This window comes from Meriones unguiculatus, chromosome X (assembly GCF_030254825.1).
Source record: "Meriones unguiculatus strain TT.TT164.6M chromosome X, Bangor_MerUng_6.1, whole genome shotgun sequence".
In the NCBI taxonomy this organism is placed as follows: domain Eukaryota; kingdom Metazoa; phylum Chordata; class Mammalia; order Rodentia; family Muridae; genus Meriones; species Meriones unguiculatus.
Genome location: NC_083369.1, coordinates 26,432,031 through 26,457,544, shown reverse-complemented (window position 1 = coordinate 26,457,544; position 25,514 = coordinate 26,432,031). Strand labels below are relative to the sequence as shown.

General features: G+C 39.5%; 1 protein-coding gene across 2 annotated transcripts in view; it reads right to left on the bottom strand.

Annotated features, from left to right (window-relative positions):
- The window catches only part of LOC110544427 (transcription initiation factor TFIID subunit 1-like), a 62,536-nt gene that overhangs the window by 6,550 nt on the left and 30,472 nt on the right, over positions 1-25,514 (bottom strand). For both annotated transcript variants that reach the window (XM_060375038.1, XM_060375039.1), the window contains exons 26-35: positions 23,670-23,778; positions 22,137-22,235; positions 20,772-20,949; positions 18,583-18,650; positions 16,455-16,577; positions 15,054-15,146; positions 14,889-14,973; positions 5,787-5,854; positions 3,947-4,063; positions 74-199 (exon numbers count right to left, since the gene is read on the bottom strand). In XM_060375038.1, the coding sequence (XP_060231021.1) occupies positions 74-199; positions 3,947-4,063; positions 5,787-5,854; positions 14,889-14,973; positions 15,054-15,146; positions 16,455-16,577; positions 18,583-18,650; positions 20,772-20,949; positions 22,137-22,235; positions 23,670-23,778 (1,066 nt within the window). The remainder of the gene's footprint in view (positions 1-73; positions 200-3,946; positions 4,064-5,786; positions 5,855-14,888; positions 14,974-15,053; positions 15,147-16,454; positions 16,578-18,582; positions 18,651-20,771; positions 20,950-22,136; positions 22,236-23,669; positions 23,779-25,514) is intronic.

The window sequence follows — 25,514 nt, the reverse complement described above, 5'->3', positions numbered from 1 at the left end:
CGTTATCCGCCCAGCCCTCCACATTCACCCACCAGGCAAACCACCTATCTTGCAAAGAAAAGTAACATCCTACCTGCGTTAGCTGCTTTTCTGAAATTGCACTGGGAATATCCAAGACAGACATGTTGCTCTCATCTTGATAAACAGAAGCATCTTGAGAAACACTGAGAGATGTGCTGTTATCATACAAGTCAGGAGGCTGTGACATAAAAGATACAACTTAGCTTCTACCAAGGAAATGGCTAGAAGAAATGCAAAGAATTCTCCTTTATAACATTCACTGAAGAAAAGGGACATGCAAGACAACCCAGTAAAAGAGGAAACACAGTCTGGTACAACTCTGTAGACAATTCTTTAGACTCCTATGAATAATATACTCTAGCGGACTGGCATCTAGCTATTATGTTCAAAAATTAAGCAGAAATGAATAAAGCTTAGGGACAAGTTTATGAAGTAACAGCCCCACTGCTCAGTAACCTACTTTCTTCTTCTAAGCCTTGCCTTGCTTTTTTTAACCTCAGGGATTCATATTAGTTATAGCTTTAGTGACTTAGAGACATGTTAGGAAACTGGATAAAGGAATTTAAATTTCAACAAGAGCATGGAATGGTTTGACAGTTCATGACTTGTGGATAATGCTTCAGAGCAAAATGATATAGGAAAGAAAATCATGGGCTTTGGAGTAAACAGCCCTGTACTGAGTCTTGGCTCTGCCATAATTAACCACCCTGTTTTCCTGAACTGTGAGACATGGATATAATATCTACCTCACATGGCTGCAGTGAGAATTAAGAGCTATGTGTACTCAACACCTGGTACTCAATAAATGAGAGCTTCCTTCTTATCATCCCTGAAAAGAGCAGAGATTTAGCAAATGGATTTTAGTCAATAAAAAGAGGGACTAGAGAAAACATTCATGAAGTCAAAAGAATAAGAAAATATTCATCAATTTTACTTTAAAGTATATTTACAGAGATAAACACATATACCATAGATATGAAAAAATTCAAAATATTCAGTGGTTGATGTTATGTAAGATGGAATTGAGAAGAAGAAGCACACCTCTTATTTGTATCTTCCAATTTTCTTTTAAAAATAATTTTATTTATTCATTTTGATAAACTATGTGGCTGGATGGGACTAGAGAGATGGCACAGAGGTTAAGAGCACTGGGTGTTTTTCTAAAGGTTCTGAGTTTAACTCCCAGCAACCACACCATAGCTCTCAACCTCTCAATCTCTGTGAGGAGATCTGGTGCCTTCTTCTGGCCTGCAGGCACACGCAGGCAGAATATTGTAGAAATAATAAATAAATGAATCTTAGAAAAACCTTATGTGGCTGGACCAAGGTAGTGTGTGCCTTTAATCCCAGCACTTGGGAGGCAGAGGCAGGAGGATCCCTGAGTTTAAAAGCCGCCTGGCATACACAGTTAGTTCTAGGACAGCCAAGTCTACACAGAGAAATCTTGCCTTAAAAATTATGTGTATATGTGAATGTCTGAGTATGGGTTTGCTCATGTGAGTGCAGTATGTGTAGAGGCCAGAAGAAGGTGTCAGAGTCTCTGGATGTGGAGATAAAACAGGAAACCACTGAAAATGGTTGCTGGAAGCCAAAGTCAGGTTTTCTGAAAGAGTAGCAAGCACTCTGAAATGGCTGAACCATCTCTCCAGCCCCATTTTCTAATAGTCCTCAACCATAGTTACACTTTGATAAATATTAAAAAAAAACTTGCTCATGGGCACAGAACAGTGGTACAGCCTATAGTCACAGCATCAGAAAAGTTCAATCAGGGAGATCACAAACTTGAGGCCAGTTTGGACCACACAGCTAGACACTGTCTCAAAGAAACTAGTGCACAACCACACATGTGCTGCTCTGTAAACAGGCAAGAAAACAAGATTAACTGAGAAAACCAGAGTTTCCAGAATAAAGGCAACACAGATTCCAAAACATTAGCATGCAAATAAACTTCCTGCGAAATTTAAAATGTAGTATGAGAAGAGGATTGTGGGAAACTGTAAAATGAATAACTCCAAAGTATTGAGCTAAATGCACGTACAGTAGAAATACCCAGATACAAATACTGACAAACACCATTTGGAAGTTGAAAAGTAACATGATTACTGCTTTGCTTCTATAAATTCAAAACTGTATTATGACAGATTTTTTTTTTTTTTTTAGGTTTTTGAGACAGGGTTTCTCTGTGTAGCTTTGGCTGTCCAGGACTTACTTTGTAGAGGCTAGTCTTGAATTCACAGAGATCGGCCTGCCTCTGCCTTCTTTCCAGGGTGCTGGGATCATTGGCATGAACCACCACACCTGGCTTGACAGAATAATCTTACATAGAAACTTTCTAATAATGTTTCGATTTTACATAGTAATGAGTAAGGGTGGTCACACATGGGGAATCTATCTTCCTTGAGTTAACAGGCAATGAGTTGGGCTATCTTAAAGTTTATACACATAGGTGAAGGGAATGATGCGAGTGTGAACTGAAAAGAATGAAGCAGTGCTATCCATACCATACTCTCCATAGGAACCTCACTAACTACACCAAAAGCAGCTATTGCTCAGGAAGGACAAAGTTTGATCTACCAATGGTCTGAGTATATGACTATCCAAGAACTGAGAAAAGCACATACCACTTGGTGGTTATATTCTACTGGAGAAAGATGGCTAGTACCCAAGCTCTAACTTACCAGAAAGTACCTTGTGCAAACTGTAAGTCTATTAGCAAACAAGGCCTTCCTGGGTACCATCACTCACCCAAGCCCCCTTGACCCAATCTGCCCATACAACTCCAAGAGCCTTCCTTGTTCTGGGCCTTGAAGAAGTATCTGAGGGTTCTTTTTACCTGGTTACCCTCAGTAACCTATGTTTTAGGATGAAAGAGAGAGAAAAGATAAATAGGGAAAGTGTATGAATGAGACACAGAGACAGCAAAAATCCAACAGAGAACAAGTATGCTGCACTGAAGTTCAGAGTGAAACCTGGGTAGAATGAAAAATAATCCTATCAGAAATAGAAACATTCTACATTAAGTATTCAGTTAAATTTGAAAGAGCCTCTGGAAACTTTACAAAAACATCCTTCATACGAAGAAGGAAACAAATATTTCCTGGATGCCTGTTGTGTGCCATGCAAATTAACCCATTTAAGGTTGGAAAGAACATCTTACAGATTTGGGAATAGAAATGTTAATTTCCCAAGATCACAAAACTAGACAGTAACAGAGGTAAGACTCACACCCAGACCCGTTTTACATCAAATCTCATGTCCTTTGCACTCCATCACAGTGTCTCCAATATAGAAACCAAGGACCTGTTAATATTCCATTTAAAGTCTGTTCTTCAAATATGCCAATTTCTAAGACTGTTATATAGAGGAAAAAATATCAGTCAGACCAGAAAAAACTAAAAGTTTCTTATTCAGCCTGCTTTCTAGTCTTCTAACAAATAAACTTAAAACAATCTTCATTTAGTATGAAAGTGAATTAATTCTGGAAATGGAGTGATGAGAGCTATGCTGACAGACTTCTAAAGTAATGGGCAATCAGCTATCTAGAAGGCACAAGAACAATATGGCCCCATCTGTAGCTGAGCAGCCTACATTCTAGGGATGTCCTAGAACCCCAAAATTTACCAACAAAACAACTGGAGACCTAGAGGATGCCTCTGGCTATAGCAGTCAGGAATCTGGTGTTCTCACAGAGTATAAACAACCACCAAACTCATTCATCCCATAGTTGCCTCTTCTGGATTCAACAAGGCCACGAGGACCTCCAGCCTTACTTAACTTAGCCTTTGAGAAGACAGTAAAGCACACAAAAGGCATATGAAGAGAAAGGACAGAGAAGAATGGTATCATAGTAAACGTATCTGTTATCCTGTTCCAAATTTCCCAAACCATAAGAAAATTGTAAGAAATACCTAATCCTTTGGCTTACCTGCGGTGTATAAGGTCCTGGAGTCATTGGGTCCAGGCTTTCTAATTCTGCTTCCTCCAAAGCTGCTTCTTTAGCTGTACAAATATCTTTCTCAAGTTGAGTCAAATGTTCATCATACTGAGAAACAAAATTAATGATTTCATTCAACATTCAGGTGGTACTGGGCATACAAAAATAAACAAAACACACTCAAAAACCTATCTTCAGGCTGGAAAGATGGCTCAATGGTTAAGAGCACTGTCTGTTCTTCTAGAGGCCCTGAGTTCAATTCCCAGCAACCATATGGTGGCCTACAACCATTAGTAATGGCATCTGATTCTCTCTTCTGGTGTGTATGAATACTGAGCAAACTTATTCAGAAAGTATATGAATTGATAAATTTTTAAATAACCACTATCTTACACATGGTATGTACTCACTTATAAGCAGATTTTAGGCATATAGTACAGGATAACTATACTACAATCCACAGACCCAAAAAAGTAACAAGGAGGGCACAGAGGAGGTTACTTTAATCTCACTAAGGGGAAGTAGAATAGACAGTGGAAGTGGATGAATGGGGAACTGGGTGGGAGATGGTGTGGGGAGGGTATAGAGAGTAGGGATCAGATGAGGGAAGAGCAGGGGCGGGAGGTGACAGGGCTGGGAGACAGAAGGGAAACCCAGGGTGGGCCATGTGTGAGACAAGTTGGAGACCTGCGACAGGGCGGGCTCCTGGGAGGATATGGGGGTGACTCTAGCTGAGACTCCTAGTAGTGAGGGTCATGGAGACTGAAGGGGCCACATTCTAGTCAGGCAGGGGAACACCAAACAACCCACAAAATCTTCAACCCAGTATTTATCCTGTCTACAAGATGTATAAGGATAAAGAGGGAGCAGAGACAGGCAATGTCCAACCAATGACTAGCCCAACCTGAGACCTACCCCACAGGTGAGGGCCAAACACTGACACTATTAATGACACTCTGTTATGCTTGCAGAGAGTAGACTAACATAACTATCCTCTGAGAAGATCCACCTAGCAATGGATAGAAACAAACAGATTCACAGCCAAAAATGGGGCAGAGCTCGGGGAGCCTTGTGGAAGTGTGGGTGTAAGGCTAGAAGGACCCAGAGGGGATAAGAACTCCACAAGACAGAGTCAACTAACCCAGGCCCACAGGGACTTACAGAGACTGAAGAACCAACCAAAGAGCATGCATGGTCTGAACATAGGCCCCCTACAGATAAGTAACTGATGGGCAGCTTGATCATCATGGGGGTCCCCTAGCAAGTGGAGCCTGTACTATTTCTGACATGGACTCTGTTGCCTGCTATTGGATCACTTCCCCCTAGAGGGGTGCCTTGCCTAGCCTCAGGGGAGAGAATGCACTTAGCCCTGATGAGACTTGAAGTACTAGGGTGGACTGAATTCAGGGTGGGGGTTCCCCTTTCCTGAAAAGGGGAAGAAAGATAGGGGTAAGACAGTGGAGAGTGTTGGGAAGAGAAAGAGGAGGGGTTGTGGTTGAAATGCAAAGTGAATAAATAAACTTAAGAAAATCCAAAAACGTATACTGATACAGCTCATACAGGTAACAGCAAAATACCCTGAGTTATTAAATTATGGTGTATACACAAATAGAGTAAGAATATAAATAGAAAAAAATCACTGTCTTGATAGTGTTTCTATTCTAGTAGCAGAACACAGCTGATAACCTAAATAAGGCAGAGATAGAAATGACGGAATGAGGGTAGAAAGTGGAATCTTACATTTGAAAGAAAACAGGGTAGTCAGGGAAAACTTCAAACTCAAGGACACAACAGAAAGGTTTCAGGAAGCTGGATCTTCTCTATCACCTACCTCGGTTAATGTCTGGTAACAAACGTTCACAATCTCCTGAGCAGTCTTTGTATATTGACTCTCAGGCCCTATGAAACAAGTAGAATGCCATTACCTTTGTAAATTCAAGAATTTTACATTTCTCTAACATTCTGATTTAAAACATTTATTATTTATTAAAATAATTATTAAGGTTGATTTCTTTATTTTTGAGACAGGGTTTCTCTGTGTAGCCCTGGCTCTCCTGGATCTATGTAGACCAGATTGGCATTGAAATCACAGAGATCTGCCCGCCTCTGCCTTTTATAAAACTACCACCTGGCTAAATTTTTTGTTTGTTTGCTTTTTGCTTCTTTAAGACAGGGTTTCTCTGCCTAGCCTTGGCTGTCCTGGACTCACTTTGTAGACCACGCTGACCTTGAACCCAAAAAGATCTACCTGCCTCTGCCTCCCTGAGTGCTGGGATTACATGCATGTGCCACTGCACCTGGCCGCTAATGTTTATTTCTATGTTGTGTATGTGGGTGTCTTGTCCATGTGTATTTCTGCACACCATATGCATGCCTGGTGTCCTAAGAGGCCAGAAAAGGCTGTTGAACTGAGTTACAGTATGTGCTGGAAAGTCAACCTAGGTTCTCTGTAAGCGTGGACAGTGTTCTTAATCATTGAGATATCTCTCCGCCTTTATACACTGCAATTTAAATACAAGAATTGTAGAACTTGTCACCCAATAGTATATGGATATTTGTAATTCAGGAAACCTATGTTTAATCTTGAAATTAAAATTCTGCTTGATTTTCAAAATAAAAATTGTCATTTGATTTTTGGGTTTTTTTCTTTGTCTCTTCTCCTTCCTTCCTTCCTTCCTTCCTTCCTTCCTTCCTTCCTCCCTCCCTCCCTCCCTCCCTCCCTTCCTTTTCCTTCCTTCCTTCATTCTTTCCGTTTTGCTTTTGTTTGGCTTTTTCAGACAGGGTTTCTTTTTGTAACCCTGGATATCCCGGAATCACTTTGTAGACCAGGCTGGCCTCCAACTCAGAGAGATACAGCTGCCTTTCCCTCCCAGAGTGATGGGATTACCAGGGTGTGCCAACATGCCTGGCTTTGTTTTTGGTTTTGGGGGCAAGGTTTTACTATGTGGCTCTAGCTGTCCTGGAACTCATTATGTAGACCTGGCTGGCTTCAAACTCACAGAGATCTCACTGTCTCTGCCACCATACCTAGTTGTAAGTGGAAAAACTTTAAAAAAACATAAAATCAGACTATTGTGTACCCCCAGTTAACCAGCTTTGACAACTATCAACACAGGACTAATCTTGTTTCATTTATATTTCCACTTTCCGGTCTCTTCTCTAATTATTTTGGATTCAAGATCTCATTGTGTGCTCTGGGCTGGCTTCAAGCTCATGATCCCCTTGGTCTCCACCTCACGAGTGCTGGGACTGTCGGCATGCACCACTCTATCTTCCTTTACACAATAAGCTCTAAGCTTCCCTGGGATACATAAAGAGACCCTCCCTCAAATAAACAAACAAGAAAACTTATGTGAACTATAGTTGCAGGGTGAGATGGAGTTGGGAATGGAGGCTCATCTATTAATGCAACTAATGTACCACTTTGAAGTAAGGATGCTGACAACAGAATACTGTACTGGAACTTCTTGCTTGCATCAATTTTGCCGTGGACCTAGAACTATTCTAAAGTATAAAGACTACGTGAAAAATAAGAACTACTTTTTAAGACAGACTGTAACATATCTAAAATAATAATAATCCCTTAAACAAGGCATGTTGGCACATTTCTTTTAATTCCAGTACTCTAGAGGTAGAGGCAGGTGGATCTATGTATATTCAAGGCCAGCATGGCTTGCATACTTCCATGCCAGTCAGGGCTACACAGCGATACACTGTCACATTAATGAATGAATGAATGAATGAATGAATGAATGAATAAATATTTCTTTAAGATAAATGAACATGTAGTTAATGTTAAAACCACAGGCGTGCACCACCATGCCCAATTTTGTTTTCCTGGAGATTGAACCCAGAGTTTTATGCATGCTAGGCAAAACCTCTATCAACTAACAACTACGTCTCCAGCTGCTATGTGCACTTTTCTATCTCCATGAAAACTTTAAAAAACTAATTAATGTACAACATTTACTACATGATTTCAGGTAAGAACCCAATGGTTATATGGTTCTTAAAAATTAAAAGATGGGTTAATGGCCAGGCATTGTGGCACATACTTTTAATCTCAGCACTCAGGAGGCAGTGGCAGGAAGATATATAGTATATTCCAGACCACCCAAAGCTACATGGTGAGACCATGTCTAAAAAAAAACAAAAAACAAAAAACAATTAAGAGTTGGAAAAAGAAAGGGTCAAAGGGTCAGCATCTTCCAGGACACCAATGGATGTCCTGGAACTGAGTAGCAGCTCCTCTTTTAATCTTTCATTTATTGTTTTGAGACAGGGTCTCCCTATGTAGCCCAGGCTGGCCTTGGAATTCACAGAGATGTGACTGTCTTTTCCTCCTGAGTACTGGTATTAGAGGCATGTGTCATCATATGAAGCTTAGGCAGTTATGGGTACTGATCCCAGGTCTTCCTGAAGTCTAGAAAAGCTCTATGAAATATATCCCCAGCCCAATAATGAAAGCTTTCAAAGATGGGATCCTTGAGTATATCTCCTGATTACCATAACATAAAGAAAAAAGTATACCACATTGGAGGGAGGGGACCAGAGATATAGCTTAGTGGGACAGCTTACCTACCATGCACAAGGCCCAGGGCTAATCTACAGCAACACAAAAAGTATATCATATATTCATGTGAAGCTTTCTAGCCATATCTACTATAATTATTACATGACATTATATGAATAATAAAGTCTTTTTCAGGAGCTGAAGAGAGGGCTTCAGTGGGAAAAAAACAGATGTTCTGGCAGAGGATTCCTGTGCATTTTCCAAGACTCACATGGTGGTTCACAACCATCTGTAACTCCAGTTCTAGAGGATCCAAAACACTCTCTGACCACAATGGGTGTCAGACATGCACGTGGTGCAGAGAAAGACATGAGACCAAAACATTCATACAATTAAAATACCCCAGAAAAAACAAGTCCTTCTCAAGTAAAACGTCTGAGTATACACCATCTGTTCTCTAAATATGTGAAATGGAGCCAGGCATGATACTGTATGTATGCCTGCATCTCAGTGCTGGGAAGGGAGGGTATGAACTCAAGGCTACCCTGGACTACAGTTAAATTCCAGGCTGGCATGTAAACCTTAGAGACCTTGTATCATATATCCAAGATCCATGGGCTGGAGATGGCTCAGCAGTTAAGAATGCTTTTTGCTCTTGAAGACGACCTGAGTTCTGATCTAATCACCCATATTAGGTGGCTCACAGACAACTGTTCCAAGAGATCCAATGTCCTCTTTTGGCCCTGAGGCCACCCATATTAATTCTCTCTCTCTCTCTGTCTCTCACACAGATATCACAACATGAATAAAAATCTTCTATTTTATTTTTTCAGACAGGGTCTCTCTAAGCAGTCTTGGCTATCCTGAAATTTGCTATGTAGACAAGGCTGGCCTCCAACACACAAAGATCCTCCTGCCTCTGCCTTCCCAGTGCTGGGATTAAAGATATCCATCACCACACACAGCAAAATCATTATTAAAAAAATCAGAGACAACTGGGGATACAGTTTGGTAGTAGAGTACTTTTCTGGTTCTAGGTTCAACTTTTAGCACACACAAACAGGATTTAATAAAGTTAACCCTAGCTCAAGAGGAGGTGGAATAAACCAGCTGGCAGGGATTAAGTAGAAAGGGGGGCAATGAGTTGAAGGGTATTTAAGACAGCATGGAGAAGAAGGAGGTCTTTTGTTGTGGCTTTTAGACTTTCAGCTTTCTCCTCCTGGCCTGAGCCAGCAAGCAGTTGGCCTTGGGCTTTTTCCTCTGGGACATGAATAGAGTAGGAAGTTCTGCCTCTCTCAACTAGGAAGTTTTTACCCCAGCATCTGGCTCTTGCATCTTTATTGGCAAAATCAAATGGTTTGGGATTTTCATTTCTTGATTAACAACATGTCCAACAAGCAAACAAACTTGGCAATTTTTTAAAAGGAGACTATTACAACTGAGGTTTGTTGTTTTCTTTTTTGAGACAGGGTCCAAGATATAGCCCTGGCTGGCCTGGAACTTACTATATAGATCAGGATTTACCTTGCCTTTTACTTAAACTTTCAAATAAAACATCTCAATCCTTTTCTCATCTAAAATCTCTAAAATTTTAAAAATAGTAATATGTAGGTCCCAAAATACTTTTTCTGATTGACTTTTCTTGAGATAGAGACTTTATTATATTGTCTAGGCTGATACCAAACTCTAAAGTATTTTAGTAGCTAGGACTATAGGCATGCACCATTATGCCTTGCTTTAAGTGTTATTTTTCTGAGAGAGGTTTTCTCTGTGTAGCCCTGGCTGTCCTAGAACTCTGATCTGTAGATCAGGCTGGCCTTGAACTCACAAAGATCCTCCTGCCTTTGCCTCAAAGTGCTGGGATTAAAGGCATGTGCCACCACTGCCCAGCTATATATTCATGTTTAAGCACTTAGTGTAAGATAGGTACAGCGATGTACATAGGAGATTCCTGCTAGCCAGATACAGTGGTCTACAAAGAAAATTCCAGGTAGCCAGGGATATACAGTGACACAGAATCTCACTATGTATGTAACTCAAGCTGGCCTGGCCTGGAACTCACCATTATGCTGGTCCCAAATTCTCAGAGATCCTCCTGCCTCTGCTCATAGTGTGCTGGGATTAAAGTTAAGCTGCCACTATGCCCAGCCCAAACTTCAATTTTTAATAAAGCTTACAGTGCTACAAAAGTGTAGGTAAAGGAACCACTGATAAAGAGTGACAAGGAACACTATGCTGAACATTCAATTCAATCAATAATGAAACACTAATTGCTAACCAACTCCCCAGACTTGACCTTAGCAACTCTCTTACACTAGAAATGGATATTTCTTCCTCCACATTCTACAGCATCACCTCACTTTCCAAGCACTGTGCTTTTATCTTTGGTCTTTCTTTCTAATATTTATTTTATGAGGCTGGAGAAGTGGCTCAGTGATTAAGACCATTGGCTGCTCTTGCAGAGGACCGGCATCCACATGACAGCTCATATCTCTCTCTCTCTCCATTCCTAGTGAATCTGATGTCCTCTTCTGGTTTTTGTAGAGAATGGATGTACATGTTGGGCAGACGTGTAGGTATCAGTTTTTAAAAAAGAAGATTTTTGAGCAGGTTGTTGGAGACATAAATCTTTGTCTAGAATAGACTGTCATCAAGAAAGAGATGGTAGAAGCCCAGTGGGGATGGCCATGGCACACACCTTTAATGCCGCACTTGGGAGACACAGGCAGGAGGGTCTCTGTGAGTTCCAGGTCAGCCTGGTCTACAGAGATAGTTCCAGGACAACCAGGGCTATTCACAGAGAAACCCTGACTCAAAAAGCTAAGAGAAGTAGGGGCTGGAGAAGTGACTCAGCAGTTAAGAGCAACTGACTGCTCTTCCAGAGAACCTGGGTTCAATTTCCAGCACCCACATGGCAGCTCACAACTTTCTGTTACTCCAGTTTCCAACACTCTTTTTCTTAAGTCTTCTTTCTGAATTACTCGTTTATTTATTCATTTGATGTGTATGAGTGCTCTGTTTTCATGCACACCAGAAGAAGGAATCAGATTTCATTACAGATGGTTGTGAGCCACCATATGAGTGCTGGGAATTGAACTCAAGACCTCTGGAAGAGCAGCCATCTCTTAACCACTGAGCCATCTCTTCAGCCTGGATCCAGCACTCTTACACAGACATACATGCAGGCAAAACATCAACACACATAAAATAAAATAATAAAAATTAGTAAAAACAAAGTTGAAGTATATGAATAAGAATATTCAGCAAAGGAGAGTGAAAAGGCTTAAGGAGGAGGACAGTTGTCATCGGAATACAGTTTGTAAACTAATTATTATCTAGGGCAATTATGTGGCCTTATCCACATAGTGGATCTACTTGGCATAGCAGAGGCTATATTGCAGTAAAAAGCTGGGTGCAGTAGCATAAGAATCTATAATCCCAGAACTGAGGAAGTTGAGGGAGGATGATGACCAAGTCTGAGGCTACCCTGAGCAACATAGCATGACCATCCCCAAAACAAAACAAAAGAAAAAGCTCTAAGAAAGTGAAACATGAATGGGAAATGAAAGCATGGGAGAAATAGTACATATTCAAAGAAATATGGGTATCATTAAGAGAGAATGAAATTTTGAAATTCAATGGAAATAGTCTTGTATATAATGTGGTATTATGAATGAAGGACATAAAATCAAATGGAAAATTAAAATAAGAGTAAGCATGGCTGTGTGTACCCAATGACTCAGCTATTGGGGAGCTGAGGCAGAATGATCACTCAAGTCAGGAGTTGCAGATCCTCACCTCATCTCAAAAAAGTTTTAAAATGTAAGTCCCAAAATAAAAATCACTGCAAAACTTCATGTCAAATAGTTCATACCTCCATTTTACCTAGACATATCCTAGGTTATAATCTACAGCATTTTTGGATATTTTGATATTTGCTTTTGAGACAGGGTCTCACTGTGTAATCCTGGCTGGCCTATAACTCTATGTAGAACTCAGAGAGACCTGTAATCTGATTGTCTCCTCTACCTGAATGCTACAAATAATGGTGTGAGTGATCATATATGGCCCACAAAGCTTTCCTTAATGAAATAGTTCAACTTTAATGTCCCACTTAAAACAAAGAAACAAATACACACACAGAAGTAGTATATGAAGGAGTCAACTGTGGTCCAATTAGGAAGATATCAATTTTGCTTTATCTGTGTTATCAGCTCCACCTTTCCATTTCTATTGCTTCTTTTTGTTTGGTTTTACCTTTTTGAGACATGGTTTCGCTGTGTAGCCCTGGTGTTTTGGAACTACCTCTTAAAACAGACTGGCCTCAGATTTACAGAGATTTGCCTGCCTCTGCCTCCCAAGTGTTGAGATTAAAGGTATATGCCACCACCACTTGGCTTGTTTTGTTTTTTGTTTGCTTGTTTGTTTTTGAGACAAGATATCTCTTTTGAGCCCTGGCTATCCTGGAATTTACCATATAGAACAGGCTATACTTGAACTCACAGAGATATGTCTACCACTGCCTCCTTAGTATCAGGATTAAACGCATATGCAAGCATGTCAGGCTTCCTTGCAGTTTCTTAACTGGTCAGGTAGTTAGGTTTTACTGTTACTTTTCTTTTTTTTTACGATTAATTAAGTTTTTTATTATGTACACAATGTTCTGTCTGCAAGTGTACCTGCACGCTAGAAGAGGGCACCAAATTTCAATATAGATGGTTGGGAACCACCATGTAGTGGCTGGAAATTGAACTCAGGACCTCTGGAAGAGCAGCCATGGCTCTTAACCTCTGAGCCACCTTTCCAGTCCGTTTTGTTTCTTTTTTAACATGGTTATTGCTAAGAGTTTCTTTACTGGTCTCCAAATCTTATTCACATCTACTTCATTTATTGGGATAACTTCATAAATGGTATTTACCAAAACTATATATCCCTCTCCCCTCCAACTGGTTTATTATAATTCTTAGGCCTTTCAACATGGGTCTTAACTACATTTTCTCATTTTATAAGCAAGCGTAGCTAACCCCCTTATACACATTTTCTCATTTTATAATCAAGCATAGCTATCCCCTGTACTCAAGCCAAAATTACTGATACTTCCCCATCTAAAGCACTTCTGTGTATTTTTGCATTTGGCTCTCTATCTTGAACTTCATCATCCATCTCCTCTTGACTATCTGTTCAGCATAGTAAGTGCTCCGTAATTAACATGATAGTCTACACCCCTTAGACTAAGATCAAAAATAAGGTTTGAGGATGGAAAGATGACGCAAGTGGTTAAGAGCGTTCTCTGTTCTTTCAGAAGGCCTGAGTTCTGTTCCCAGCACCCATGTTAGGCAACACACAACCACCTATTACTCCGGCACCAAGGGAATTGGTGCTCCCATCTGACCTCCACAGGGAACTGCACACACATGTATATACCCTCACATATACATAATTAAAATATACATGTTTTTAAAAGTTTTTTTAAAAATTATTTTCAAGACATGGTTTCTCTTTATAACAACGTCCTGGTTATCCTGGACTCACCTAATAGACCAGGTTGGCCTCAAAATCACAGAGATTTCCTCTGCCCCTGCCTATCCATGTGCTGGGATTAGAGACTTGGACCACCACACCTGGCTAACAAAAACTTTCTAAAAATTTTACTATTTATGAACGTTTCCTAGCCCTAATGTTAAAGTATTGTTTTCTCTCTAACGCACTTTGTATATCCTTCTCTTATAGCCCTTGACAAGCTATCAAATGAAGTATGAAGTACTTAAACACAGAGACCATCCTTCCTATCAGAAGATTAAGCAGCTAGCAAAGAGTTTAGCACATATTATTGCATCAGTTTAGGTGCTGAGCAAAATTCCATACACCAATGTTTGCCATGGTCTATAGCCAGCTACACAGTTCAGCCTCAGTTCCATGTAGGGTTGGGATGTAACTTCTCTAATCTTACAGAAACACAATGATGACTAAAACACAAGAAACATCCACTTGAGTTTTATCAATGCCTCATTTTCCTATGCTTTCCACAATTGTAAAAGATAGGTCAGACTGATTTCAATGATTAAAAGCTTAATAGTGAAACTTATAACACACATACTAAAATATGTGCCTACTTTAAAAATCAATAACCGAACTGAGAGCAGATTCAATGGATCACCTGACAACCTAGTTTCAGTCCCTGGAACCCACATAGTGGAAACAGAGAACCAACTCTGTTAGTTGTCCTCTAACTTCTAAAAGCATACCTGAACAGCATTCCCACCCTTGCAACAAACAGATAAATGTAGATACAGAATTTATTAAGTAAAGTTAGTTACTTGATTTAGCAATCACTGCTCAAAGCTGCTTAGGCCTTAAAATGTTAATAATGCAAATACTGTATAGTTAAGACTAATGAAAGAGAAATAAATTAATACCCACCATTGTACTTAACACTGTTGGCCAGAATCAGGTTTACATCATCTAGAAAGCTCTCTCGACTCTGGTACTTGTGCTTGGAGATATTCTATGATAAAAAACAATCAGGCACTTGGCTATCTATATAAAAGCATTGATTATAAAAAAAAAAAAACAGAAAACACTTACCTTACGTATAGTCTCCAAATCCATTGGACTGACAATCACTTTATAATAATCTGGAACAAACTTCTTATTAACTGGGTGATGAAATGGCCAAGACTAGTGAAAAGAAGGCATGGGAAGTCAAATGAAAACCATTACTTGTACCAGAGAGTCCCAATTTCCATTGAGTTACAAATATTAATGCTGAAAACTATAGACTCTTTCCACAGAAATGCACATCCACACAGAGAATTGTCTGTAATTTAAAGATTTCATTAAGGATTCTTACACCCTCATAAAATAAGACTCTGTCCTGTAAACTTACAACTAATGTGTTATTTGTGTGCTAAAGAGTAAGTTTTGCAAAAATAGAATAAAATTCCTTATTCCATTGCTTCACCTAGAAATTTTATAACACTGCACACAGCACAATATGACTATATGCAAAAGAAAATTTAATTCAGAATTTCTGGGAAGACCAATATAATAAACTGGACCAGAGAACAAGTATGATAGATGGTAGCCTTGTCATAAAAACTTGAAGAAAAAGAAACCAAAAAGAAAAGAAACACTGAGTAATTACCAAACTGTTTTTCTGTGAACAGGCAAGATGGCCTAGTGGGTAGAGGTGCTAACCAAGAAGCCCAATGACCTGTATTTAATTCCCGGAACCCAGAGGACAGAAGGGAGGCCCAATTCCCCAAGGTTTTTTTGTTTGTTATTTAGTTTTAAATATATTTATTTCTTTATGTATGTGAATGTTCTATCTGCATATACATCCGCATGTCAGAAGAGGGCGTTAGATCTCAATATAGATAGTTATGAGCCACCATGTGGTTGCTGGGAATTGAACTCAGGACCTCTGGAAGAGCAGCCAAGTGCTCGTAAATAGTGAGCCATCTCTCTAGCCCCTGATTGTTTGTTTGTTTGTTTGTTTTTAAACACAAGGTCCCACTGTGTAGGTACCTGCTTTCTGCCTCCCAAGTGCTGGGATGAAAGGCTGGATCACCACACCTAACCAAGTTGTTCTAACCATACACAAACCACGACTTAAGCCTTCCTCCCCAACATGCACATATAAGTAAACTTAATAAAAATGTTGAAACTGTTATTTGTATAGGAGCATTTCAACTTCAAGAACCTACTACTAGTTAACAGATTTCTCTCCCGGGCTATACAAGAGAATGCAAATACAAATACTGACAAAAGGAAGTAAGAATCACTTAATGTTCAAAGACATTTGGCATCTTTGCTTTCAATGTTAATGAATTCATACAGCAAAAGGTTGATATTTAAAACTACACACCAGTTCCTATGGACGTACACCACTATATAGAATCTCTTAATACACACAGTCTTAACTTGTTATACCTCTTTCCATCCCCTAGGACGATCCACACAATACCTGGCATGAAATTTACTTACATCTGGAACTGCCATCATTTTCTGAGTAACAATGTTATCCAGAATAAAAGAAAATGCTACTTGGTCATCATCATCAAGCAAGGGGTTGATAGCTTTCTCTAAACGTGCCAACTTATCCTCTTTCTGAAATGAAACAAAGCAAAATCAAGGCAGTTTCCTTAAAGTGTGATCACCAAAAAAAGAAAAAGAAAAAAAAGCTAAAGCTAGATGTGTATGATTTCAGTCCATAAAAATTTACCTTTGTATTATCTACTGTTCAATTTTAGACCAATCTGTAAATGACCAATCGATAAATGATACTTTATAGCTAAAGAATCACAGATACGTCAGTAAATACAGTATTCTACATTCCATTCTTGTATAATAACAAGAATAGAAAGCCCAAGACATCTCTAGTTTAGTAGCATTAAGAATTATCTGTGGCAAATTAGGCTTTTATAACATTGTCTTCTCTACAATATGAATGCTTAGACTACAGAACATTACTATTACTTAATGGCTCTTTTTGTTTGCATTTCTAATAGAGCATGTATCTGATTAATTCCAGGCTGCCTTTACATTCAGTATGTAATCCTGCCTTCATTAGTGCCTTATTTTATTTATTTATTATTTATACAGTGTTCTGCCTGCACACCAGAAGAGGGCACCAGATCTCACTACAGATGGTTACAAGCTACCATGTGGTTACTGGGATTTGAACTCAGGAACTTAAAAAAACAGCCCTTGTTCTTAACCTCTGAGCCATCTCTCCAGCCCTATGTAAGGAAACTTAATCCAACAAATTCATTTCAGTCTGTATACTATGAAAACTTCTGTGTTCTCATTGCCTGTATCTTTATTCTTAGTCTCAATAGCCTTTTTTTAAAGACAGGGTCTCCTGAGTCACAGGCTAACCTTGAACTTGAAATGTTGCCAAAGATTACCATGAATTCTGAATCTCCACCTCCCCTGTGTAACAGTATTTAATTTCCATACTGGATATAGGACTTTGCCCTTCTAATAGACACAAAGAGAACTCTAAATGGGAGAGGGTGTTTGTTAATTTTGAGACAGGGTCTCAATGTGTAGCCCAGGCTGGCCCAGAACTTGTGTCCATCCTGCCTCTGACTCTAAAGTGCTATAATTACAGGTATGTATTACAATGCTTAGCTAATTGTGGCTTAAACATGAAATTTATGTCAACCAAGTTGAGAAAGTTTTCCATGTTTATCAGTCATGTTTTCTTTGGTGAAATATCTATGTCAATATCAAGTTTAGTTATTACCTGGAGTTTACAAACCTAGAAGGGTCCACGACCTTCTCTGCTAAGAACAGGGGTTTATAGAGAGCCTGAGGATGTAACTTAGTGGTAAAGTACTTACTTACTGAGGCAAGACCCTGGTTCAGTTTCTAGCACACAAAGAAAGAAAACAAACAAACCAAAAACAGCCCAAAACATTATCCTTTAACTTTTTTAGATTACTTTTTAAAAATTAAACTGTCCCTAGGCCTCGTAGCTCAGACAGACCTATAATCCTAGAACTCAGGAAGCTGAGGGGGGAAGGAGCATCATGAATTTAAGGCCAACTATTAGACACAGTGAGTTCCATGCTGGCCTAAGCTAGATTAGGCAGTAGCTCAATTTTTTTTTTTTTATAAAATATGCTTCTCTGGTATAGCAATAAATTATAATGTAAGCTACACGAGATCTCAGGGGAAATAATTTTCCATCATCCTTCCTAAAGTGACTAGCTTCTAGATCTTAATCCTGCACGATTCCAGAGAAAGTAATTTTCCTCGTTGGACTCGGCTTTCCCATTTACAGAAGATATGGTCTATGTAATATCTATATCTCTACCCTCAAATACACCAGAGATTTGTCATTCCCTCAGGCACTGTTCCTTCGGTTTAATACTCTAGTTCCAAAACTCCACTATTCTCCCCATTCATGTACCACAGCATTTATTTTTTAAATTTGCTTATTTTGATTTTTTGAGTCAAAGTCCCATGTACCTTAGACTGATCGTAAACTCCATAAGTACCTGAGGATAATTTTAAGCTCCCGATCTTTCTATCTCCAACTCCCAAGTGGTAGGATTACAGGTGTATATCACTATGCCCACTACTTTGTCTTATCTTTAATTCTTACCTCTTTGAGTTTTTCATCACAGAGATCCAGCATGGATTGAGAAATCTGAGTCAGTGAGTGTTTTGGCCCTACCGAGGGATAAGAAATGACCATTATAAATGGCAGCTCAAAGCTGCCACGCATTTGCAACACTTAGCACATTTGCTAAAGGACCTAAAAGGTCCCAGGCACCAGCCTAGTAACTACGTTGAGTAGACATACCAGTCTTTCCCTTTTTTCATGTTTTTAAAAAGAGTCCCATGTATTCCAGGCTGGTTTAGAACTCACTATGTAGCTAAGAATGACTTTCAACTTCAAATCTTCTTACCTTCACCTCCTTGGGATTGCAGGTGTGTGTTACCACACCAGGTACAGAAACCACCAAGTCTTTACTCCATTTTTCAGTGTTTAACATTAATAGGTAAACAATATAAATAAATTTTAACTGTTCTTTATTTATGTCCACATACTCCTGCATTACAGCTACTTTTTTGTTTGTTTGTTTTTGTTGTTGTTCTTATTTTGGTTTTCGAGATAGGGTTTCTCTGTGTGTTGCACTGGCTGTCATGACTTAAATTGGAAATATGAATGGAAATTCACCCTTGAAGGGAGGAAAGGGAACTTCAGAGAAATGACTGTAAAGACGAAGAAGTACCATAGGATATTAAAATGAACTATAATGGTGAATATGTTTACAGTCTACAGTGGACTACAGTGGAAGCTAGTCATTGGAGATGAAATCTGATAAACAAGTTGGACTGGCTGCATAAAGCTTCAGAATTTAGGTATCATTTTTTGTCATGTTTAAACATAAAAAAAAAGACGTCAAGAGACATTGAATAATGTGTCCATCATAGCTCTATTAGTATTTATCTATACTCTGGATGCCCATATTTATATAGGAATTAATGCACACTGATTTCTTCCTCCTTGCCTTTCCTTTTTTTTCTTCTTTTTTAAAAAGTGGGCATCTAGCCCTGTAATAAAAATACAGATTCAGTTAAAACATACAAAATAAATATGGATACAGTGTTGGTATAATGTTCTTCTGCGATGTATACAATTGTTCATTCACATGCAGATTTTTCTACCCCACTATCTGATTTCAATCTGGACATTGCATTGTGATGCTTATTCTAAGCATCATATGTCTCAAGTTTGTGTAAACATGCTACCATTTGTTCTCCATGTTGCCAATAAATCCAGCCAATGCTGAGCACTGGAGAGAATAGGGTGGGACATCTTGGTCCGGAGGGGAGGAGAAAAGAAGCAAATGGGAGGAAAGGCTGGGAGAGAGATCTGAGAGGACACCAGGAGAGATGAACCAGACCTAAGATATGACTAAAAAGCTAGTATACTGTGGGAAACCTGCATGGGAGGAAGCTATGTGGGCTTGGAGGTTTGGGATGGAGTAACTATTGCCCAGCATTGTGTTCTAGGTTAATGAAATAAATCCTAGTCTCTGTGTGGTGCTTTGGGTATACAGCTGGTTTAAGAATAACCAATACTGTTTAACTAAAAGATAAACCAATAATAAGTATTAATAATCATCAACACCACAGGAACATCTTTTGTAGAGTCCACCCACACCCAATGCCTCTTCAACTTACCTAGGTTTACCTTACTGTCTCCCTACTCACCCCAACTGTTTCACCACATAGTCCTCCAATTCCCCAGAGAATACATTAGAAATGAGTTAGTGGGAGGCTGGGTGTGGTAGAATATGGCTGTAATCCCGGCACTCATTTGGGAGGAAGAGGCCAAAGTATTTCTGTGATTTTGAGGCCAGTTTGTTCTACATAGTTAGTTCCAGGCCAGCCAGGGCTACACAGTGAGACCTTGTCTTTAAAAAAAAAAAAAAGATTAAATATTGGAAGTAAACAGAAGTAACAAAGCAGCAGTGGTGGTACAGGTCTTTAATCAAAGCGCTTGGGGAGGGAGATGCAGGGGGATCTCTGTGAGTTTGAGACCCAGACTGGTCTACAAAGTGAATCCAGGCTAGCCAAGACTACACAGAGAAACCCTGTCTCAAAAAACCAGAACAAACAAACAAAAAAAGAGTAACACTTATTACTTGACTACCTGATGTTCATACTGAAGAATGCACATTTAGTCTTTTCATTCATTCTAATCTACTCTGAATTTAGAACCATGAAGAAGATAGGAATCTAAAAGGTCATATTTGCAGTTAAGGAACAAGGGACTGTTACCATTATAGGTTGCACTATTTTTCACAATTAGTTCCAAATGCTCTCTGAATTCTTCCCGAGATGGATAGAGGCGTTTGCGCACATTTTCACGGAGTGTCTGTAAATCCATTGGACGAGTGATGATTTTGTAGTAGTCCTTTACAACCTTCGCATTAACTGGAGTATGGAAAGGGTATGTCTGTGGAAACAAAGAGCCAGCACCATTTGTGAGCAAAGACAACTTGACAGAGCCAATTATATCATACTGAATTACCAACTCTGCAAGGGATTTGTCAGAGGTAGTAAGTCTGTTTCTTGCATTAAACCATTTTGTTTTCCTCTTTTTTTTTTTCCCTTTGGTTTTTGAGACAGGGTTTCTCTGCGTAACTTTGGCTGTCCTAGAACTAGCTGTGTAGACAAGACTGGCCACAAACTCACAGAGACCTGCCTGCCTCTGCTTCCCAAATGCTAAGATTAAAGGCAAGCACCACCACATGTGGCAAGGTATTGAATTCTTTGGAGCTAGAGTTACTGCTGGCTGTGAGTTACCCAACATGGGTGTTGGGAACCAAGCACGGTCTTCTGCAAGTATGTATTTTTAAAAAAAAAAAAAAACAAAAAACTATTTCATTTATTTTTATTATTTTCTGTGTATGAAGTGTGTTGCCTACATGTAGCTCTGTACATCACATGTATGCCTGATGCCTGAAGAGGTGGTGAGCTTCTATGTGGGTGCTGGGAGTCGAACCTGGGTCCTTTGCAACAACAACTGCTCTTAATCACTGAGCCAACTATCCAGTCCCAGCAATATATATTCTTAATCTCTGAGCTGTCTTTCTACCTCCATAGATGTTACACAATTATGGAAAGTGAAAATTGTTCTTGTAAGACATACAAGTTTGAGGCTGGAGAGATGGTTCAGCGGTTGTAATAGCACAGTAAGATATTCCAGAGGACCTAAGTTTGGTTCCCAGTTTCCATGTCTAGGGACTCACAACCTCCTGTAACTTTTGGTGATCCAAAGCCTCTGGCCTCCAAGGATACTTGCATATACATACAGAGATATACACACATATATATGTAATTTTTAAAAAAAAAATGATTCTTGCTACTTCAGTACCCAGAAATTTGAATTCACATATCCATCACAAAAAATGAACAAATTAGCTTTATATCCTCTTATACCTCATGTGTCCTGCCTACATTCTGCCCTTCTTCGTCACCTAATATTCTATTAAATAATTTAAAAACAGACAAAAATACCAAAGAATTAGGAGTTCCAGATACACACGTTTACACACTACTGCTATCTAGACAAAGAAACAGAAAAAGACAAAGGGCCTTGGTTTTCCTAGTCTATACATCTATCTAATGCAATGAACTCACATTGGGAAGATCTCTCATGTCATTGATGATAGACTCTAAGATAGAAGACAGTGTCACCATAGGGTCTGTCCGTCGCCGGTGGATGGATTTATGAGGTTTCTACAAAGAAAAAATAAATAAATAAAAGAAATCAGAACGTTTTAGGCAGACCAAAAAAATTCTCAACGGTTTTGAAATATACTGATACATTTTAGACATCTTCAATAAAGCTAGATTTGTAAGGCTTAAACCTGCTGGGAGCCAAGGCCAGCTACTGGAAAGTTACAGACAGCTGCAACAAGGTCGTAGGTGAGAGATTTATGTTTCTGGAACCTATGAGACATCTGTGTGTCAGGCTAGACATTTTGAGATATCTTAGCTGACATTCTTGTAGTATCTCTTTTAGTAAACATTCTTGAGGTGTTCTGCATCGTCATTAATCACCCTGTTATGTTTTGTAAACTATATTGCTGACACATTTTCCCTTCCTGCCTTCTCCCTATAAAGCTGTATGAAATTTTTCAAATAAACGAGAGCGAGATCAGATTATAGACTTGCTCTCATTCTTTGTGTCTCCTTGTCTCTATTTCATTCTTTTCGCCCCTCCTTAGGAACTCGATGAATTCCCGCTGGATGGGACATAAGCCTATAGTCCCAGCAGTTGGAAGGCAAAAGTAGGAGGACTGCTGCAATTCAAGGCTAGCCCAGATTACACAGTGAAGTTCCAGACCAGCCTGGACTAGAGGAAAACCCAACCTTTTTTTTTTTCCTTTAAAGATTTGTTCATTTATTATGTATGGTGTTCTGCCTGCATGTGTGCTTGGATGCCAGAAGGGGGTACCAAATCTCATTGTAGATGATGGTAAACCACCATGTCGTTGCTGGGAATTGAACTCAGGACCTTTGAAAGACCAGCCAGTGCTTTTAACCTCTGAGCCATCTCTCCAGCCCAGAAAACCCAATCTTAAAAGCAAAGTTGAGGTGGGGGATAAGCTGGAGAGACGGCTCAATGGGTAAAAATTCTTGTTGCATAGGACCTGGATTCAGTTCCCAGTACCCCTATAGTGGGTTACAACTAACTGCCCAGTGCATCTGTTTTTGGGCTCTGCTGGCACCAGGCATGCTGTAGCACACTTATACACATGCAGGCAAAACACTCATGCACATCCAAAAGAGGGGCTGTGAGTAAGATGGCTCAGTGGGTAATGGCACTCGCCATACAAGATAGTGACCATAATTTGATCTCTACACTCCATGTAAAGAAGGAGGGTAACCCAGCACTAGGCAGGCAGAGGCAGGCAGGGGCAGGCAGATTTCTGAGTTCAAGACCAGCCTGGTCTACAGTGTGAGTTCCATGAAAGTCCCAGGGATACACAGAGAAACCCTGTCTCAAAAACACACAAAAATAACTCATGAATGTTAGTAAGTTATATAATAGAGTACACATAATTCTCAAGGAATAGACATAGGGAACATAGGACACTAACACCATGTCACAGAAGGCTGGGGAATCAATGGGAACCCATCAGGTATGAAGAAAATGCAGATACTCACATTCAAATAGTCACAGTGAACAGTGGTTCCAACCCGCCGCTTTTTCTTGGGAGGAAGTTGTTGCTTAGGGAACTTCAGGACCAGAGATTTCCTGCGAACTTCATCCGCACTGCAATCAACAACATTGTCATAGTGTGTTATTTGCACTAGTTCCCAGAAATAAGGGTGGAGAGATGGTTCAGTGGCTAAAAGTACCTGCTATTCTTTCAGAGAGGATCCTGGTCCAGATCCCAGCACCTACATGGTAGCTCACAACTACAGTAACTCCAGTTCCTCTACGGTTACCTGACCCACACATCGGTGCACTTATATACATGTAGGCAAAACACTCACACACATAAAATAAACCATATAGCTCAAAACACATTTTTAGAGTAACCAGAAATAAAACAACTACAGTAAAAGGTCCAAAGTATCTAAGTATGAGTACAAGATGGCAAAAGCCAAAGAAGATAAAGGCCAAACATTCATCTTCTAAGGCTCAGATTACTCAGGGACCTCCAAATTAATACAGGACTGAGAAAAATTACAATTTTGTCTCAGTTTCCTATTTAGAAAATGAGGGAACCAGGCTAAAGGCACTTCAAGACTCCTCCCCGCTCTAACACTCTATCCTGGGGTACATAAGCTAGAACATTTGATTCATTCAGAATATATATGAGTCTGGACATGGTGGTGTACCAGGGCAGCAGAGGCAGGAGGACCTCAGTGAGTTTGAGGCTAGCTTGATCTACAAAAGAGTTCCTGGACAGACAGTTCTACACTGCAAGATCTTGTTCAAACAAATCAAAACAAAAAGTCAAAACAACATCAATAAAACCAACATAAATGAGAAAGAAGTATGCCTGCCTATAGTCCTAGGAAAGAAACAATAGAGAAATGAAAGACATTAAGAGGGGTTAGAAAGGGAGGTAAAGAAAAACAAGCAAAAAGATTAAAAGGAAAGAAAGAAATTTAAAAAATACCACCGTAGAAAAATGGATAAAGGATTTTCTGCAATTTTTACAACTAATCCACCTTCTCCCCTCCCACTGTAGGAGATCAAGATGCCACATACACCCTTTCTAATGTACTTTTAAGATATGATGACTTGGGATGGAGAGATGGCTCAGAGGTTAAGAGCACTGCTTGTTCTTCCAGAAGTCCTAAATTCAATTCCCAGGAACCACATGGTGGTGCACAACCACTGTGATCTGGTGCCCTCTTCTGGCGTTCAGCAGTACATGCAGGCAGAACATTGTATATATAGTAAAATAAATAAATCTTTAAAAAAATATGATGACTTATATATGTTGACAAATCAAGGATAGAATAACCTAAATTGAATGCAAAGAGAAATATAGTAACTGCAGTATACGCAGCATATACCATATACAGAAAGAGTGAATCCAGGGCCTTGCAATACTAAGCAAGAGAACTACAAAAGAGCTATTAATATATTCCCATCCCCCTTGTCACTTAACAAAAAAGACATTTCTACTTTTGTGTATGAATGTTTTGCTTGCCTGTATGTATGTATGTGTAGCATGTATGTGCATGATACCTGTGAGACCAGAAAAGGGTGTAGGATATCCTCTTCAGAAAGTGGGAATTACAGATAGTTGTGAGCTGCCATACAGGCACTGGAAACTGAATCCAGTTCTTAACCAAGAGCAGCAAGTGTGCTTAACCACTGAACCATCTATCCAGCTCTTACATTCATTTTTGGTGTGGTTGGTTTTCTGTTTGTTTAAAGACACTCTCTCAACGTAGCCCTGGGTATCCTGGAACTTGCCATGTAGACCAAGCTGACTTTGAATTAACAGAAAATGCTAGGATTAAAGGAGTGCACCACCACACCCAGCC